This window comes from Halichoerus grypus, chromosome 5 (genome assembly GCF_964656455.1).
Source record: "Halichoerus grypus chromosome 5, mHalGry1.hap1.1, whole genome shotgun sequence".
In the NCBI taxonomy this organism is placed as follows: Eukaryota; Metazoa; Chordata; class Mammalia; order Carnivora; family Phocidae; genus Halichoerus; species Halichoerus grypus.
The window spans coordinates 159,700,221-159,718,374 of NC_135716.1; the positions used below are offsets into that span (position 1 = coordinate 159,700,221).

Genomic DNA, 18,154 nt, shown 5'->3' on the forward strand with positions numbered 1-18,154 from the left:
CTGGACCAAGCCATTGGGTGGCTGCCTAGAGACTATTGCCTTGGAAGGGTCTCAGAAGCAGCCATCCCACTTTTGCAAAAGGGTCTTTACTGCTAGTCTTTAGGACCTGACCTCTCTTTCTGTCCTGCCCATCCCTGAGACAGGGAAGTGATAACTTGGTTCACATTCTGATATGTAAATACCCACAGGAGCCCTCCCAGAGGGAAACACTATTAACAAACAAATATTACAGAGGCTGAGATGGGGTTTGGGAATGGACAAGCAAAGCAGTGTATCAGCTACAGCCCGACTGCACTTAGGAAGTCACAGGTAAATAGGCAGATAAGACAAAAAGTCACATGGTCACACATCCTGCATTCACACTGAGCAGGTTAGGACCTTACCATGGGGCAGAGCAAGCTTCATGGGGGTTTAGCATTGGAGGTTATCAGGGAGGGCTTCTTGGAGGTGGTAGCATGTGCAAAGAAATACAGAAGGTAGTAAGAGCCAGCAGAGAGAGGGCATTCTCAATAGGGCAAGATGTGCAAAGCACGGAGGTGAAAAAGGGAATGTGGGAAACAGGAAGCAGTTAAATGGGGCCTCATGGAGCAGGAGAGCAGTAGGGAGGAGGCTGGAAAAATGGGAATGAGGGCTTACAGATTGTTAATCAAGAAAAGCTCAGACCAAGGAGATAATAGAAATAATAGACCTTTAATTATGACCCTCATTAAAATTGTGATGAGCTAAAATTGACCAGCACAGGAATATTCCTAGCCTTCCCCACCTCCTTCCTTTCTTCCTCTTCTTTGGCCTCTTCCCTCCCCTCACCTATTGAAGAGGGCTCTGGACTCACCTCTGCCTCCAAAGAGGGCATTATTTTTGCCCAACTGGATTTTGAGGTCTTTAGGATGTACAGAATATCCAGAACAGGAAAAGCAGTCAAGAAGTGGATAGGAGAGGAAAGCAGATTCAAATAAGGTTTGTTCTGGATTCTGTGTCCTCTTCATGATTTTTGAAAGTCACCAATAAAGAACATGAGCTATTTTTAAATGTTTGTAGATTGCTGAACTGTATCTATCTGACAGAGCACCATTTTGAGAATGAACCACATGGGTATAACTTTCATAGGATTCCACTCTCTGGATGTTGATATCGCTGTCCTCTTCCTGAAGGCCATGAGCTCTTGGAGAACAGGGGTTCTGTCTAATTCATCGCTGTCTCCGCAGCATGCTGGGTGTGGCCTGGCACAGGGGAAGGATTTGTAAACATTGTGGTCAAGTGACCCCAAGGCTCTGGAAACGGACTCCACTCCCTTCCTTCCCCTCCTCCAAGAAGAGGTGCCTTCCCCCTGCTAGTCTGAGGCTTTACTCATGTCTGTCTGTGTGTGTCTCTCATTGCAGAAGGCAGATCTGGCCGTGGCCCCCCTGACCATCACCCATGTCCGCGAGAAGGCCATCGACTTTTCCAAGCCCTTCATGACACTCGGTGTGAGCATCCTGTATCGAAAGCCCAATGGCACCAACCCCAGTGTCTTCTCCTTCCTCAACCCCCTGTCCCCAGACATCTGGATGTATGTACTCCTCGCCTACCTGGGGGTCAGCTGTGTCCTCTTTGTAATTGCCAGGTAAGGGCCATGCCTTGGCCAGAGCTCTGGCCCAAGGTTGGGGTTTCCGGGAGCCAGACTGGCCCCCACCTCGTCAGTCCTTAGCCATGCCAAGGTTCAGGCCACTGCTGTGCCTGCTCCTCTCTCCCTCACTGAGGCTCAGATCCCTTTATATCCTTCGAGGAACATTCCGTAGCCCCCCTCCACCCTGTGAGCTTGAATCCCCCAGGCCTTCCCCTGGTCTGTGCCCACGACCGGGAGGCAGCCGTCGTATCCCAGGCCCTGTGAGCAGGCTTGGAGAGGTTAAGTCATTGCCCAGAGCTGCACCACCTGGGCCAGGCACCCAGGACAACAGACTTAGGTGCATTGGATGGTCCAGCGAGTGGACTGAAATTTGGAAAACAGACTGCGTCCACCCAGTCCACACAGCAGGAGGAATTGTGCCATGTGAACACACACATGTGCATGTGTGAAAACTTGGCACGTACATTAAACACATACGTGCACACGTGTGAAAACTTGGCACGTACATCCCTGTCCATAACACACGCTGGCAACCCCCTTGCACGTTCGGTCGTTCGCACGGAGACACAGCACATACTTGCTGGTGGATGGTAGGAGGAGCTCACTAGGGCACAGGTTTAGCTCGGTGTTTGCTGAGCACCTGGTGTTTGCCAAGCACCATGCTCTGTGCTTTACAGGCATTATGTGACCTAATTCTCTCAGGCCCCACCCCCACGAAGGGGAGACATCTGAGGCTCACCGAGGCCATCCTAGCAACAAGTGACCGGCATTTGAACTCTCATAATCTAGGGTTCTATCTGTAATCCACATCTCTGGCCACCTGGACATTTGTCCTTTGCCCTGGCCCCAAGAGAGTGGCTCCTGGTCCCTAGGCCCTCTGCCCCCTCCTTCCAGGCTCCAGCCCCATCCCCTGCCCCGGTTCTTTTTCTCTAAATCCTAACAAGGTCCGAAGAGAGACTTCTCTGGAGAGGCGATTTGAGATCCAAGGACTTCGTGTTTGGGCTTTTTTTCCTCCTGAGTCTTCTTTGAAAGCCTTCCTCCCACCCTGCTCCCTTTCGCTCCCTCCTCCCACACAGAGAGAGACCAAAGGGAAGGATGTGAAGGAGGAAATTGTCCTGCCTCGGAAACCCTCGGCTGCCAGCTGGCGGGTGCCGCCTGCCCGCCCTCCCCCGCCCCCAGCCGGCAGCCCAGCCCCGCATTACGCCTCTTCCTGTAATGGCCTAACAAGCCTTTGAAAGCAGGAGCCACTCTCCAGAGCTCTTGCCGTAATTTTAGCAGATCCAGCCCACTCTGGGCTCCCTGCCCCCTGGAAAACAGCTCCAGCTTCTCCAGCATGACTCCGATGTGCGCCCAGTCCCCCTCCGACCCCTGGCCTTGCAGCCTGCTTTTCGCCTCCTGCCTCCTGGCAGGGAAGGTGAGGGACCCCCTTCGCCAGGTTAGGCCAGGGAGACTTTCTGGAAGAGAGATGGGACTTTTGCAGCTGCTGCAATGACACAGGACACCTGAGGGGGACAGGAGAGGGACAAGGGACCTGGCCACAGGGCCATGAGCAGCGTCACAGTACAATTACCACATTATGTAACACTCACATAATTCACACGCACCCTGCCTGATCCTTACAAAGGTCCTGTGAGGTGGGGATAACTCTCCCCACTTCGCAGAAGCAGCAGATGAGGCTCAGGGAGGCTCAGCCAATGCCCAACGTCAGAAAGCTTTCTCTTATGGAGTCGGACGCCCGAGCAAGACCTGTTCATTTTAAATCAGGGTGGCAAACCCCGGCGCCCGCGGGGCCGGACAGGAAGCGTGAGGGAGGGGAGCAGGGAGGGGGAGAGACCGCACGGCTGGATGGAGACTGCGCTAGGCAGGAATGCGGGGCCGGCGCTGCCGCGTTCCTGGTATTTAGAGAGAGACTCAGGTTTTTTATGTGACACCTCGTGGCTTTTATAGGTAGCCACTAAGTCGATTTTTTTCCAACACTGTCAAGGTCAAGCAGGGCACATCTCCAGGGTGGCTGTGGCCCTCTGTGCCCCCTCCATGTGGCCTGTGTCCTTCGGACCGCTCCAGGCTGGCGGCTGGAGAGCTAGACACCGCTGCCCAAGAGATGGGGTCACCGAAGCGTGGGCAGGGCCCCGGGCCCCCTGCAGGGAAGCTGTGGCATGTTACAGGGCTGTCCGTCCTGCAAACTGGCCTGGTCTGGCCTGTGTCTGTCTAGCACCGGGAGTCCACGCATTGACCAAGGCCTTTCTCTGCCACCGGGATAGTCTTGCTTTATGCCTGGAGAGGTAGAAGGAGAGAAGAAGGGAGGGAGGGTGCGCTCTCACCATGGAGAGCAGGATAGTTGGCACTCGTGGCAAGAAGATAATCCTAAATTCCTGATCCCGGAGGCAGGACTGAGGGTGAGCTGCCAGCCAGTCTAGCTCCTGGGAGTCACCTTCCGGTCACATATGGTGCCGATGAGCATCCCAGGGAAGAGATGGTCCCGGCCAGCTGGTGCTCCATCTACACCTCCATCACTGGGGCTGGACTTCAGCTTCTCCCATGAATGCAGACCGAGTATCCCTAGGTCAGCCTGCACTAGCTCCTACCTAAGTGTGAGACTGTGACAGTCCTTTGCAGCTGCGAGCCATTAATCCAAGATCCATCGCTAACTTGAGTGGCACCTTCCTTACTGTTCAGCGTCCAGCCTCCTCCTGTTCTCTCCTGTGGCCTGGGGGTTAGAACCTGGACCCTCCAGCTCCCTCACTGCAGGGGTGCCCTCCCCTGCCTGCTCCAAACCACCTCCCCATCTGTAAAATGGGCCCCCATTGCACTGTCCACCTCAAAGGGTAGTGAGGAGCCGGGCCCCTTACAGTACTTGATGACCAAGAGGCCTATTCTAGAGCAAAGTAGTTCGATCATGAGAAGCAAGTCCACCCCTGGGAGTTTATCCTGTTGAAAGTCACCACTGAGCCCCACTTTACAGTCCCCCCAAATCTAGAAAGCCTCACCTCAGAAGAGAGGGCGGCCCTTCGGCACGGGTGCCCATAGTGGTGTCCACAGGGCTGTTTCTTCCAGCAGAGTGTGCAACAGTGGGGGATGGGGACAGGCCAAGCACCGGCGACAGAGGAGTGGTTGAAAACACCTCTGAAGTAGTTGCAGAGAGTAAGGCAGATCCGGAAGAACCGATCTGGAAAGAGTCTGGTGGCTTATTAAGGGAAAAGTCCAAGTTCTAGGTAGCACTATGGTATGATACTTTCCTGCGTTTAAAAACGACCACAGTTTTCGCGGATGTGTGTAAGCCACGCAGGACTTGTGAGGTCTCATCCAAAATCATCTTTACTGTGTCTCCCCCCTATTCCAGTGTGCTCAGAGCTGAGGCTCTCCTTGCCCCGTGAAGGCTCGGCCGGGGTCTGTCACTTTTTGGCTCATTTCCAGGTCACAGGAACCCCGGGTGTCTCTCTAACCACAAACACTGTTTCAATTCAGAAATGAGAAGGTTGAGTCCACTAGAGTCCTTGACATTTCTACCTTTGTTCACACATCAGACCACTGGTTGGCCTGCTCCCCGGGTCGGCGTGCTCCCCTGATCAGCACCTGGCCCCCCAGCAGCCCCTGCCCCATGGCCTCTCCCCGTCGCAGTCCTGTTGCCCTTCTCGGATAGGACTTCAGGTGGAGTTGGGCTGGATCTCTTTTCTGCTTGGGCCCATCCGGTCCAGGGAAACACTTTTGGCCCAGTGTCCTTATACCTGGCTGCGTCTGGGTGTGCAGGCCAATACCCTGCAGCAGGGACTCCCCGTCCTGCATGCACCTGGGAGGCATGCGTCAGCCCGACCCCTGCCCTCCAGACCCCCAGATGGGGCCCACCTCGTTACAGAGCCGCCTGCCAGCTCCCTCAGCAGTCCCGTGGACACCCTTCTCCCAGGACTTCCCAGGAGGCATGCGGGGACCGCTGAATGCATTGCCCTCCCGAGGCTTTCTCCGGAAGCTTCCCGGAGCAGTCTCTGCCTCTCCTCCCTTCAGCCTTTATCTCTTCCTTGTGGATTTGTAGAGCCTCTAGCCAGTTCATGGTCATTCCCTTTGAATATCCCCGTCTTGGTTTGAAGCCTCTCTTTAAAATTTCATATGTGTAGGATCTTCCCCCTTTGTGAAAGCAAAATTCTTCTCATGCGAGCTTTGGTGATCAATGTATAATTTATTAAAGCTTTTAAAAGGGGGATGGGCAAGTCACAACATCATACTTAAAGCATATCATACATTTAAAAACAAAACAAAATTCCACTGGACGTGCCTCTCCTTCTGGGCCTCTCATCTCAGCATCCTACCCCACGCCAGCCACGCCAGCCTCTCAGGGGCTCTCTCCAGGGTCTCCCAATCTCCCCAGAGCGTGCTAGCTTCCTCCGGCTTACATGGCCTCACCTGGGATTCATGCAGCAAACAAAGATCCCTCCGGTTATCAGGACTTGTCTTCCTTAGAAGGCAGTGGGGGGCTTTAAGTAACAATTTTTCCCTGTCATACAGGTATTTGTGTATTCAGAGAGAAAAATCTGAACAATTATGTAACACATTGTTCTCTCCGGGGGTGGGATCCTGGAGTACTTTCGCTTTTTCATTGTATTCTTCTATACTGTTTGAATATTTTATGAAGTGTATGTTTTGCTTTTTTTCCATTTTAAGCGTACAAGTAATTGAAAAGCCCATTCTCATTTTTTTAAAAATTCATCTAATCCACCTAAAGCAACAGGCTGCCCTGAGATTCCTGCCGCCCTCCTAACTCCCCTCCCCAGAGGTAAATGCTGATATCTTTTAGGTAGGAATCTTTCCAGACTCTTCCAACACATTTGTATACACACGTCCGTAAAGAGGCATAGAGCTGTATCTTTAGGAATCTATTTATATAAACGTGATCATATTGTTCTTATTTTTTATCACTTTTTTTTTTTAAACCAAACAGTATGGGGTGGAAGATCTTTCCCTGTCAGGACATCCAGACATCTCTCATTCTCTTCTCTGAGCCGTGTGACATTGCGGAACAGGCTTCTGACGGAGTTTACTTAATCATTTTTCTGTTGAAGGACATTGAGGCTGTTTTCAGTTTTTAGCTATTACAAACAATGCTTTGATAAACACCCTCGCGTGCTTCTCTTTATGCTCATGTACGGGTGTTTTTTCTAGGCTGGATAATGAGTTGCAGAATTGCTAGGTTGAAGGGCATGTGCGCTTTTAATTTTAAGAGATACTGCTGAATTACTTTTACAACCAGAAAAGGGCACTAACAATAAAGAACAAGAAGCAAAATGGCCCTGGTTTCCCATTCCCGGCCTCCCCAGCAGAACGCTAAGTAAATGGATACTAAAGTGACAGCACATCAATGTTTGCTAAGCAGGCAGCTCCCTGAAGCATGGGTGCCCCTTCCCTGCCGGCTCCCCACAGCTCCGCCCACCGCTCCCCTCTCCCTGCTGCAGGTTCAGCCCTTACGAGTGGTATGACGCTCATCCTTGCAATCCCGGCTCCGAGGTGGTGGAGAACAACTTCACTCTGCTAAACAGCTTCTGGTTCGGGATGGGGTCCTTGATGCAGCAAGGTACGTGCCTTCTCTCCCCAAGGCTCTCCTCTCCGGGGGGGGGGGGGGGTCCTCTCTTGAGCCTCCAGGGCAGCCTCAGACCTGCAGGGCTGCCAGCAGGTCGGAGACACCTGGAGACTCAGGCATGTATCCTTGTCCCAGGTCCCTGTCCTCCACCAGTCCTGTGGCTGGACTGGCTCAGGGTCTGAGGCTAAAGCAGAGAGGCCATCCCACCCGGGACATGCAGGGCTCATCCCTAACCTCTCCTGCTGCAGTTGCAGTGGACATACGGCCTCCTGCTTGCTGGGGCCAACCCCACTGATGGCCCCATCACCTTAGACGCTGGCTGGGTCAAGTTGAGCGGAGGACGGGGGAGACTGGAGGCAGGGAGGCTGGGTGGGAGGCCATTGCAGAAATGAGAGGATGAGACCTGAACTGGGGTCATGGCCATGGGGCTAGAGGACAGAGATGGACTCTGAGAACTTCAGGATGTAGCAGGGACAGGACTTGGTGAGCATCTGGCCGTGGGAGCTTGGGAGTGAGAAGGGTCACGTTCCAGGTGGTGAGTGCATCAGGGATGGTATGCACAGAAGGACAGCATTTCCTTACATCCTCTAGAGGGAGGGCCGGTATGTTGCACCTGACCCTGGCCTGGTGGCCCACCCTGTGGCCAGATCTGCAGCTGCTCAAATGTCTCAGAAAGCAGAGCACCTGCACTGGCTGCAGAGACACCATGGGCTGAAGGGCAGGTGGCGGGAGAGGAGCCCCCCACCACCACCAAGGAGGACCCCTCTCCCCAGCCTTGCTGGCCAGGAGCCACGAGCTCGTTGTTTCTGCCTGTCGAGTCGTATGTCCAGAGCCTCTTAACTCAGGGAATGGGATGGGGGGATGGGGATGGAACCAAAGTCTTTGCCTATGTTAGGATCCCACTAAGGGGCAGTGGGTGACAAGGAGGCAAGGAAGGGAAGGGGATCCAGGGGGCAAAGAATTCCCTGTCCCTCACTCACCTGTGTGTGTTCTCAAGGCCCAGTCCAAACCCTGGCCCTCAGTAGACATCCATCAGCAAATGCCAAATGAATGCTATTATCCCAGCGTGTCCTGAGTGACCACTACGTGCCAAGCCCTGTGCTGGGCGCTTAAATGAAGGAGGAAGAAGGGAGAGAAATCTGCCCCCAACTCCCCAACTCCAGCGATCTTCCAGCCACAACAGAGGCCAGTGCAGGGGTCTGGATAGGGATCCAGCAGAGCCTGGCACAGTCCACCAGGAAAACAAGTCATTCTCCCCTTGGAGGGGCAGCTCTTGCCCTAGGTTGGAGCAATCTGGTGGGGTTGGGAGGAGCAGGTAGATGGGGTTGCGTGTGGCCGGGTGGGGAGGAGCGCCTGGGGAGCCTCAGTGGTCTCCAGAGCTGGGAAGCCACAGGCGGCTTTCAGCGGAAGTGCCTCTTTCTGTCCCCGCTATTAATGAGTGTCCCGAAGCCTCACCTTGCTTCTTTGTCCATTATCCTTTCTCAGTGACAGTTGGGAGAGACCTGGAAGCCCCCCATTGCAATAATCGCTTCTCCTCGCCCTCCCCTGGCTGCTATTCAAAGCCCCGGCTCCTGATGCATTCCCCCACCGGTTTTGATTAGGAGGGAGAAAAATAGTTATGTATTTGAAAAACTCTCCTTTGAGTGTCATCCATATCAAAGCAGACACTTTTCAGATTGCAGGTCCAAATATTCTGGGAAGTTCAGGAGTCACTTGCTATTTAAATCTCTTGAAAGCCGCCTAGTTAATTACTTCAGTTAGAAGGTTTCATCTAAATTGTGCTCCACACCCAAGGTCGGGGAGGAAGAGGGATCTATTTCGGCAACGAGCTTCAAAAAATGTTGATTTTTCTCCTCCAGCAAAGCACCAGCAGGCAATCTTGTGTTTGTATACTGCTTGTATCTGCAACACGCTTTCTCCTGCAATTATATCGCTGCGGCCTCACGGTATTTGTGTGAGGCTGGGACAGAGGGAGGACCAGTCTCCGGGCTTTGCAGGGTCACAGAGAGGGAAAGCGTCTGGCACAATCACACAGAGTTGGGAGCAGGATTCACTCCAGAGCCCCAGGGTTTCTACTGCCACCCATTCCAAACCGGGGACGGCAGGGGCTGACGAGCCTGTGAAATGTGCGTGTCGTTCTAGAGCACATGGTTCTTAAATTTTAACCTGCATCGGAACCACCTGGAGGGCTTCCCAAACCCAGATTGCTGGGCCCCACCCCTCAAGTGATGGATTCAGTAGGGCCTGGGAAGGGGCCTGAGAATGTGCATTGCTAACAAGTTCCCAGGATGTGCTTCTGCTGCTGCTGGTGGTCCAGGGGGCACACTGAGAACATCTGCCAAGCTGTTACTAGATTAGCAGTGGAGTCTGTGACCCAGAGGGGCCTGAGCAGCCCTAGACCGTGTCAGGGACCACCTGCCTTCTCCATTCCCCCAGGGTCTGAACTGATGCCCAAAGCCCTGTCCACACGCATCATCGGGGGCATCTGGTGGTTCTTCACACTCATCATCATCTCCTCCTACACGGCCAACCTGGCTGCCTTTCTGACTGTGGAGCGCATGGAATCGCCCATCGACTCTGCTGATGACCTGGCCAAGCAAACCAAAATCGAGTATGGGGCTGTCAAGGACGGGGCCACCATGACCTTCTTCAAGGTGAGACCCTCTCCCTCCCTTGCAGCACCATGAGCTGACCCTCCCACACCCTTCGCTGTCCATCCCTAACTTCACAACATCAATGGGCCAGGAATCCCCAAGGCTCAGGCCATCCCTCCCTGTTTGAGACCAGTTGGCTTTGGGGAACTTTGATGAGGATGTGGCCACCTGAGTTGGTCCCGGCACAGATCCTACACATCTTCATACCTGGGACAAGCAGGGTAAATGTGCTGTTTTCTTCAATCCTCAGAGGATGGCAGGTGGAAGGATGAGGCTGGAAAAGGGAGAAGGAGAAGCGTGGCCCAGACACACAAACAGTTGTGGGGGCCAGGGGGCTCCCTGCCCTTGACTTAAGGTCTCTGTGGCATCCATGCCCCAAGAGCCTGGCCTGCCCTTGGCCATGAGCTCTCCACTACTGAGAGGGTAGCAAGGAGCACATCCTTCAAGGCAGGGAGGAGGTTAAAACTTGACCAAGCGTTTATGAACATTTCTTTGCACGTTATACTCTTGGACCACTGGTGTCCAGATAAAGCCCTCGTCACCTGCTCAGGTAGCTGTTCTGATGGGGATCTGGCCAGGGCTCTCCTGCTCCTCCTGCTTTGTAGGGTGTTGGCTCAGTTTCCCAAGGTTTTCACCTACTAGAGTAGCTAGGGTTTTCCTAACCCACTGATGGACCCTGAGAACCGGTAAATGTCCTTCTGGAAATGAATGTAAAAGTCACAAGAGCTACCACCACCAAGAGCTCACAGTGGGCCAGACTAATGGCTTGGCCTCACTGAATCTTCATGACCAATCCTGTGAGGTAGGCACTACGATTATTTCCACTTTACACATGTGGAAACTGAGGCTCAGAGTGATGAAGCAGGTTGTCCAAGAACTCACAGCTGAAGGGCCCAGGTCTGCCTTCCTCCAAAAGACCATGTTCTAGGCCACACTCAGACTTGAGTGTACATCCCTATCACCTGGGAGGCTTGGGAAAACCCAGATTCCTGGGCCCCACCCTCTGGGTTAGTAGGTCTGGGGCAGGGCCAAGAATGCACGTTTCTAGTGAGTTCCCAGGTGCTGGTGCTGCTGGTCCCCGGGCCGCGCTGAGAACCTCTGCTCTCATGGTTTCTCCAAAATGGTCAGGATCGGGAACTTGGGGGCCGTAGGTCCATTCATCCATTTATTTATTTATTAGTCACTTGGAAGCCTGGGCCCTGGTTCCACATCCCCCAGCTCTGGTCTCCTTCCAGGCTAAGCCTCGGAGGGATGGACTGAGCCTCCAGCTGGGCCTGAAGGAGGCGAGGGGAGGGCAGCAGAGGATTGGGAGGGAAAGCCTCTCCCTCCTGTGCACCGGAGCCTCACCAGCACTCTCCCCTCCCCTGGCCTCCCTGGGACCCTCCTTGAGGGTGGAAGCAGATGTTTAGTGAGGAGGAGAGAGAGAGGAAAAGGTCTCCCCTCCTGTGATATTGCTGTTACCACCAAGAAGTGGCCAATGTGGCCTTCCTGAGAGGTCACTGTCGTGCATTCGGGGTGGATAGAAGCATTGTGACAGGCATGGTAGGAGCCCTCTGGGACCCTGGGTATGTGTTCGTGAGTGTGTGTGCAGGGGATGCCTCTGTGTGTGTGTGTGTGTGTGTGTGTGACAGTATATAATCCACAGAAACATGCATTTAGGTGTGTATGTGTACACACAGGTGCCCGTGTACAAAGTCTACCTGTGCAGGTGTATGTGTGTCTTTGTGCTTGGACAGGAGTATTTGCAAAAATCGGTACGTGTGCTGGCAAGCACGTGTGTGCGTGCATCCCTGTGCTCCAGGCATGTGGATATGTGCCTATGCGTGTGTACAGGTTCTGTGTATATGTGCATGGAGATTATACGTGTGTCTATCTGCCTGAATGTCCCCACGGGTGTATCTAGACAAGTGAGCCTGGGGGATGGGCATCCGTGTGTGTCATAGGCCATGCATCTATATGTGTAATAGCTTGTATGTGTGTGATGGCCCCTGCGTGCATGTGTCTGCATGTGCAATGGTTCGTGTGTGTGTGTGTGTGTGGGTGGGTGCGCACGCCGCTGCAAGTGCGCCTGCTCGTACCTGTCCCCAGGCTGCGGCCCAGCCCTCTGACTGTGCCAGAGCATCTCATGCATTACACATGAGCCCATCTCGAAGCAGGGCTCCCGATCAAAGGGAAGCGGCATAAATAAGCCCGGTGCAGGCTCATTGCCGCGGATTGGATGCCCTTGCCTCCCTCCACGCTAAGATGCTCAGATTGGCTTCCAAGAGCCTGGTTCCAGCCCCCACCGCACTGCTGTCCTCAGCATCAAGCAGCGCCTCCAGCAGCCTGTTCCGCCCTCACGCACCTTCCCTGCATACTGTGCAGCCCGGAGGGCAGAGGAGGGACACCCATGCTGTCACCCAGCTGGGATGCCGGGGCCCCGGGGCCCATGCTTACAAGGGCTTCTGGCCAGAAACAGCAACTCCGCATCCCCTTGCAGAACCAACCCTGCTTTCCCGCTCTCCTGATCACCAGTTAATCCCCTTGGACGTCTGGCGACATTGTCTCCCGCTTGAATTCGAGGGAAGCTCTTCTAGCCCAGGCTCCCTTATCACTGACAGCAGCAATGGGACCGCGTTGCAGGCAGAGAGGAGCTTGAATGTGGGGATATTAACCCCACCTCAAATCACGAGCTGGAAGCACAACACCCGCCCAGAAGTTCCCCAGACAAGCTTCCTTCCTCCCCACCCTACCAGCCCCCACCCTCCATAGCTGGGCTTTCCAGTCACACGTCCCCTTCCCAGTCCCCACTCCTCTCCCCCATGAGGTGGTAGCCTCCTCATTATCACTTTCAAGTTAGGGCTGGAAGGAAACCTGAGTTGAACCTGGAGAAACAGAGGGTGGGTGATTTGCCCATGATCACACAGCAGATCGGTGGTGGAAGCACGACGCGAGGTCAGATAATTCTATGTGCACACGCAGCGCCCTCCCCCACACCCACTCTAGGGTCTTCTGGAGGGCTAGTCTTCCCCCCTGCCCATGAGTGGATGTGGCACTAAGCTTGAACAGGGACCAGCTTCAGGTAAAGCCACAGGATATCTAGGAGACATTGGCCAGGTCAACGGTAGTAGTAACATTTGTCGAGCACTTACTCGGTGCCGGCCACGTTCGGGCACTTGACCTGCATTCACGCATGTCATCCTCACAGCAACCCCAGACCGCAGAGACCATTATTATCATTCATCTCCATCCGACATCTGAGGAAGGTAGGCTCCAAAGGGACCTGAGTTCACACGGACTTACCTAAGATGGAGAGCTAGTGAAATGCCGAGCTGGGATCGGAACCCCGGTGGTCTGGCCGGAGCCCTCGTGCCCACCCTGCAGCCCAGGAGACGCACAGCTCCAGGCGGCCCGGCGCTCCAAAGGAAATTTCACTTGAAGAGTTGTCGGGGAGCGGCAGACATCACAAACAGCATCTCCCGTGCTGTCCTCCCTCTGTCTGAGAAGATAAAAATTAATTAGGAGATGAAAAAGGAAGTCTTTGAAAGCACTGTATGGCTGTAAAAATATGTAGGCAAATGTAAAGGAGAACACTAGGGAAGCGTGTTCACTGGGCAGCTTTGAAGGGAGCCAGGCTGTCTGAAGACGGCTTCTCCAAGGATTTAGCCCCTTCCGTGTTGCGGTGGGGGAGGGGGGCCCATCACAGCGGGAGGGACTGTGGGTGATGGACTCCCACTCAGGGAAGAGACCAGAGCTGGGGCCCAAGGATCCCAGGCTCCCCGGGGCTCCAGCTTTGTCAAGCCCCCCACCCCCTTGCACAGCCTTGTCTGGCCCTAGTGATGGAGCCTGGAGAGGCCTTCCATCCAATGCCCCATCTTCCAGCTGCTCAGCCGACTCTTCTGTGAGCTGGAAGGCTCACCCCATCTCAGCCTCCAGTTTCTCCTGGCCCATCTGCTGGCTGGTCTAGAATCAGAGCCCTGCCTTCAAGCAGAAGCAGGGCCCCCAAAACACAGGGGCCAGGCAAGATTCAGTGTCGTGCAGCCTGGCACGGTCAGGTCACCCTGGTCTTAAAAGTCAGACAGACCAGGACTTGAGTCCTGGGTGTTGGCTCTGCTGGGTGACCTGGGGTAAGTCCCTTTATTTCTCCCAGCCTCAATTTGTTCCCCTGTATGACACGGATATGGGTTCCCCGTACGCGGCAGTCAGCAAGAGGACTCAGTGCGCTCCTGGGCATACGGTGGTTAGCCCAACGCCGGGCACACAGGTGCACTCGAGTCAGACGCCTCTCCAGCTGGTGGACCCAGAAGACTAGGAAGCAGGCTGGACCCTTTTCTTCTTTTGTCCTGTAGTCCCCAGAGGACTTAACCAGAGCACTTTGGAGAGGGACCAGCCAAGGGACACCTGGAGAATCCCCCTTTCTCCAAGTCACTCCAGATGGGGGACCATGGGCTTTGGGAAGGACCTTGGTGCCTCTCACAGGATGGCCATCGGCCTCTGCACAGAGCTAAGAACTCCAGAGGAGCCCCAAGACCCTCAGAATAGAAGAGACCCCGAGAGGGCAGGCCGAGGAGCAGGGACAGGTGCGGGGCTGGGCTGGGCCCATGGTGAGAGGAAGTGACTGAACACTCGAGGACTGCTCTGGGCCTTTCTATGGAACGGGGCTGATAATAGAACCCCCCTCGCAGAGTTATCGAGATGACGAAGTGGGATAATTCACGGAGACGGCGTAACAGAGTCACAGCGAGCACCTGACACAGAGTACACGCTGTAAGAAGTGCTAACCATTCTTATGGTTTTGTTGTTGAAAGTGGTGGTACACAGGCCTGCTCAGCCCCCAGACACGGTTTTGGGGACCATACACTGCTTACATTTTCTTATGTGAGTTGCCAGCATTTTAAAATGGAGAGATTTTTGCATTTAAAATATTCACATTTCCAGCTTCTTGAAAATGTGAAGGATCTGGCATCACTGAGCTGCTCACCCGCGGAACAAGAGTTGTGGGAGCCAAGAGGCAGTAGCTTTCCCAGGCTCTCAGAATCCCACTCAGCGCTCCCTCCTTCCGTATTTACAGCTCCCCCCACCCCCCGCCCGTCAGCACTGGGGTTTTCTACCCCGGGCATTGTGTCATTTAATTTCTGTAGAAACTCTGCACTGTAGAAATGATTATCCCTAGTTTCCAAATGAGAGAACAGAGCCTTCGAGAGAAATAATGTGATGCCAGCCACCCGTCCAGCACTTCGTAGGGACCGAGCTCTGTGCTCAGCTAACGCCCATTTTACAGATGTGGAAAATGAGGCTCAGAGATGGGACGTCACTGGCCTGTGGTTGCAGAAGGAGCTGGCCTTTGAACCCAGGTTGGCGTGACACCAGAGTCCAAGCAGCAGAGGTGACGCCCTCTGGCTGCCTCCATCCCCAGCCTGCAGCCCTCCCCTCCAAACTCCTCTGCACGGGCCAGACAACAGCCTGCCCCCCTGCCCCCACCCCTGCACACACACACACAAGCCTCGGGGCAGGTGCCAACAGCAGGGGTTACTGCAGGGCTGGAGGGTCAGTGAGTCTATCCTGGCAAGGTGGACTGCAATGGCAGGCAGAGGCAGCAGACTCAGGGAGGCCGCCTGGTCCCCACGGAAATAATCCCACAGACATGATTAACTGCTCAAGTATGTGGATCTGATAAGGCCAAAGCCTCCACACCCAGGGATAAGCAAGCCAATTGATTTGAGGAAAGGTCTCCTTTCCACCATGGAAAATACCCAAGGTCTCGCATGGAATCACATTGCCGCTGCCTCTCTGCACACATTCCCTGGGATTCAGCTCCCTTTGAAATTGATAGATATTTTTATATATACCTATATACATTTTTCTTGTACAGAAATGTTAAATTCTCAAGATTAAGTATCTTCAGTTGGGGAAAAATCAATTTACTTCTTTGAGGAGGCTGGAATTGAAAGTCGTGAGCCTGAAACTTACTTTCTTGCCAATTTTACTGATAAAAAAAGCCTCTCCGTCCTGGCACATCGCCTTGTATTGGCTGCTCCAAACAATTCCATTAATTGATTTGGGTGACTGGCCCTGAAGCAATGCTTATTAAGGTTCCCACTGGAGCTGGGACAGGCAGGATGACGTGGGAGCCATAGCTCTGTGGGCCCCCATTCCCTGGGGTGTGATTATAGCTCAGGCCAGTGACAGGAACTCTGGCCTCTGGTGACCAGGCCCAGGAGATGGGAGAGGGACCTGATGCTCCAGGAGGGGCCCCAGCTATATCCCTCCCTGCCTCAGCCCCATGCTGCTAGAGGGGAACTTTTCGGGGATGTGTCCTGGATTCACAGTATCTAGAAGACAGGAGGGAACTTAAAGGGAAGCGGAGACCATGAGTGGATGTGGTTGAGCATGGGAGCCCCAAGACACAGAGTAAGCATAGTCGGTGGCCATTCTCGGGATGCGGATTTCAGAGCCACCTGCCTAAAGTTGGTGGAGGTGTGAATTTGTTGACACTGGAGCTGGGAGAGCGGAACCGCTTGAAATCAGCATCACAGCCAGCTTCACTCTCTTCTCTCAACTGGCCCCAGCTCTCTGCTGTTCTTCCATCTCCTTCACTGCATTCCTTTACCCACTGGAGGCTTTTATGTGTCTTCCTCAAAGCCCATCGGCCTCAACAGCCCCCCGACCCTCAAAAGAAATTTCTGTCTCCATTTACAGTGGAGTATTACTGGAATGAACCTATGTTTTAATGTCGGAACCTATTTCTACTCGACATGCCTGTGTAAAGGAAGAATGGGGTGTTGGGGGAGGATACAGGGAGGAGTTTGCAGAAAGAAGAGTTCTCATCCTTTTCTGAGACAGAAGGAGTGGGGCAGGGCTTCCTAAGTGGTTCATTGTCAAATTCCTTTTGCCAGTGTTTGAGATTTACTGATGGATGACTGGCTTCATGGGAGAGTGAGGTAATGTGTAGGTAGTATATGGGTGAGAACATGAACATGATGAATGAGAGGATGGTTGGATGGATGGATGGATGTATGGATGGATGGACGGATAAATAAGTAAAAGGCTAGGTGGACAGTTGAGTAGTTAGTTGAATGAATTAGTATGTAGGTAGTATGTGGGTGAGAACATGAACATGATGAATGAGAGGATAGATGGATGGATGGGTGGATGGGCAGATGGATGGGTGGATGGATGGATGGATGGATAAATAAGTAAAAGGCTAGGTGGACAGTTGAGTGGTCAGTTGAATGAATTAGTGTGTAAGTAGTATGTGGGTGAGAACATGAACATAATGAATGAGAAGATGGATGGATGCATGGTTGGACGGATGATTGGATAGAAGCAGGAGCAGGATAGAAGCTTCCTACCACAGTGAATCTGGGCAGGAACAGTCACAGAGTGAGAAAGGCCCTGAGGGATACAAGGAGCCAAAGGAGAGTCTGGATGGATGCATGGTTGGATGGATGGATGGATGGCTGTATGATGCATGCATTAGGAGACCTAAGGGGAGCCCTGATGATCTCATCAACCCCCAGTTCCCATTGGAGAATTTGGAAGGCAGGAGAGACTGGGATGGAAAAGAGCTGAGCTGCTGGAGCCACTGATAGGGCAATAGTACTTAGTTATAGTGACCATGGGGGCCGAGTATCTGAGGAGCATGTGTCCCTGGCCCCAGGGAAGACTGGACTTGGATGATCTGATTAGAGGAATCATTGGAATTGATTATCTGAAAAAACAATGATTTGGGGCACAGCAGTAGCTTGTGTGTGTACGTGGTTCCAAGAGCAGATTACCTGGAGCTTAGCTTCTTAAGGCAACAGCATTATGATCTCCATGACTGGGTCAGGAAGCAGCACAGCTTAGCTGCGCCCTCTGCACGGGATCCGGGACAGGCTGCAGTCAAGGTATTGGCTAAGGCTGTAGCCATCTCAAGGCTCTGCTTCCAAGCTCGCCACGTGGTTGTTGGCAGTGTTCAGGTCCTCCTGCGTTGTGGGACTGAGGGCTTCAGTTCTCTGCTCCCTGTTGGCTGGAGGCTGCCCTCTGTTCTTGGCCACGCGGGCCTCTCCACGGGGCGACTCACAGCACGCAGCCGGCTGTCATCAGAGCAGCTGGGGAGAGGAGCCAGAGAGAGTGCAAGCAAGAGCGTCAGACTCCTGTAACCTAATCTCAGAAGTGACATCCGATCGCTCCTAGGGGGCAGTTAAAACCAAGTCGCTAGTCCAGCCCACACGCAAGGGGAGGGGATTACACAAGGGCAGGAGTACCAGGGACAGGGATCATTGGAGCGGCATAGAAGCTTGGACAGAAGCTTCCTACCACAGTGCATCTGGGCAGGAACAGTCACAGAGTGAGAAAGGCCCTCAG

At 53.6% G+C, this 18,154-nt stretch overlaps 1 protein-coding gene across 1 annotated transcript in view; it reads left to right on the forward strand.

Annotated features, from left to right (window-relative positions):
* The window catches only part of GRIK3 (glutamate ionotropic receptor kainate type subunit 3), a 220,701-nt gene that overhangs the window by 190,700 nt on the left and 11,847 nt on the right, over positions 1-18,154 (forward strand). Inside the window, exons 11-13 of the mRNA XM_036119078.2 lie at positions 1,380-1,603; positions 7,048-7,166; positions 9,609-9,826. Coding sequence (XP_035974971.2) covers positions 1,380-1,603; positions 7,048-7,166; positions 9,609-9,826 — 561 coding nt within the window. The remainder of the gene's footprint in view (positions 1-1,379; positions 1,604-7,047; positions 7,167-9,608; positions 9,827-18,154) is intronic.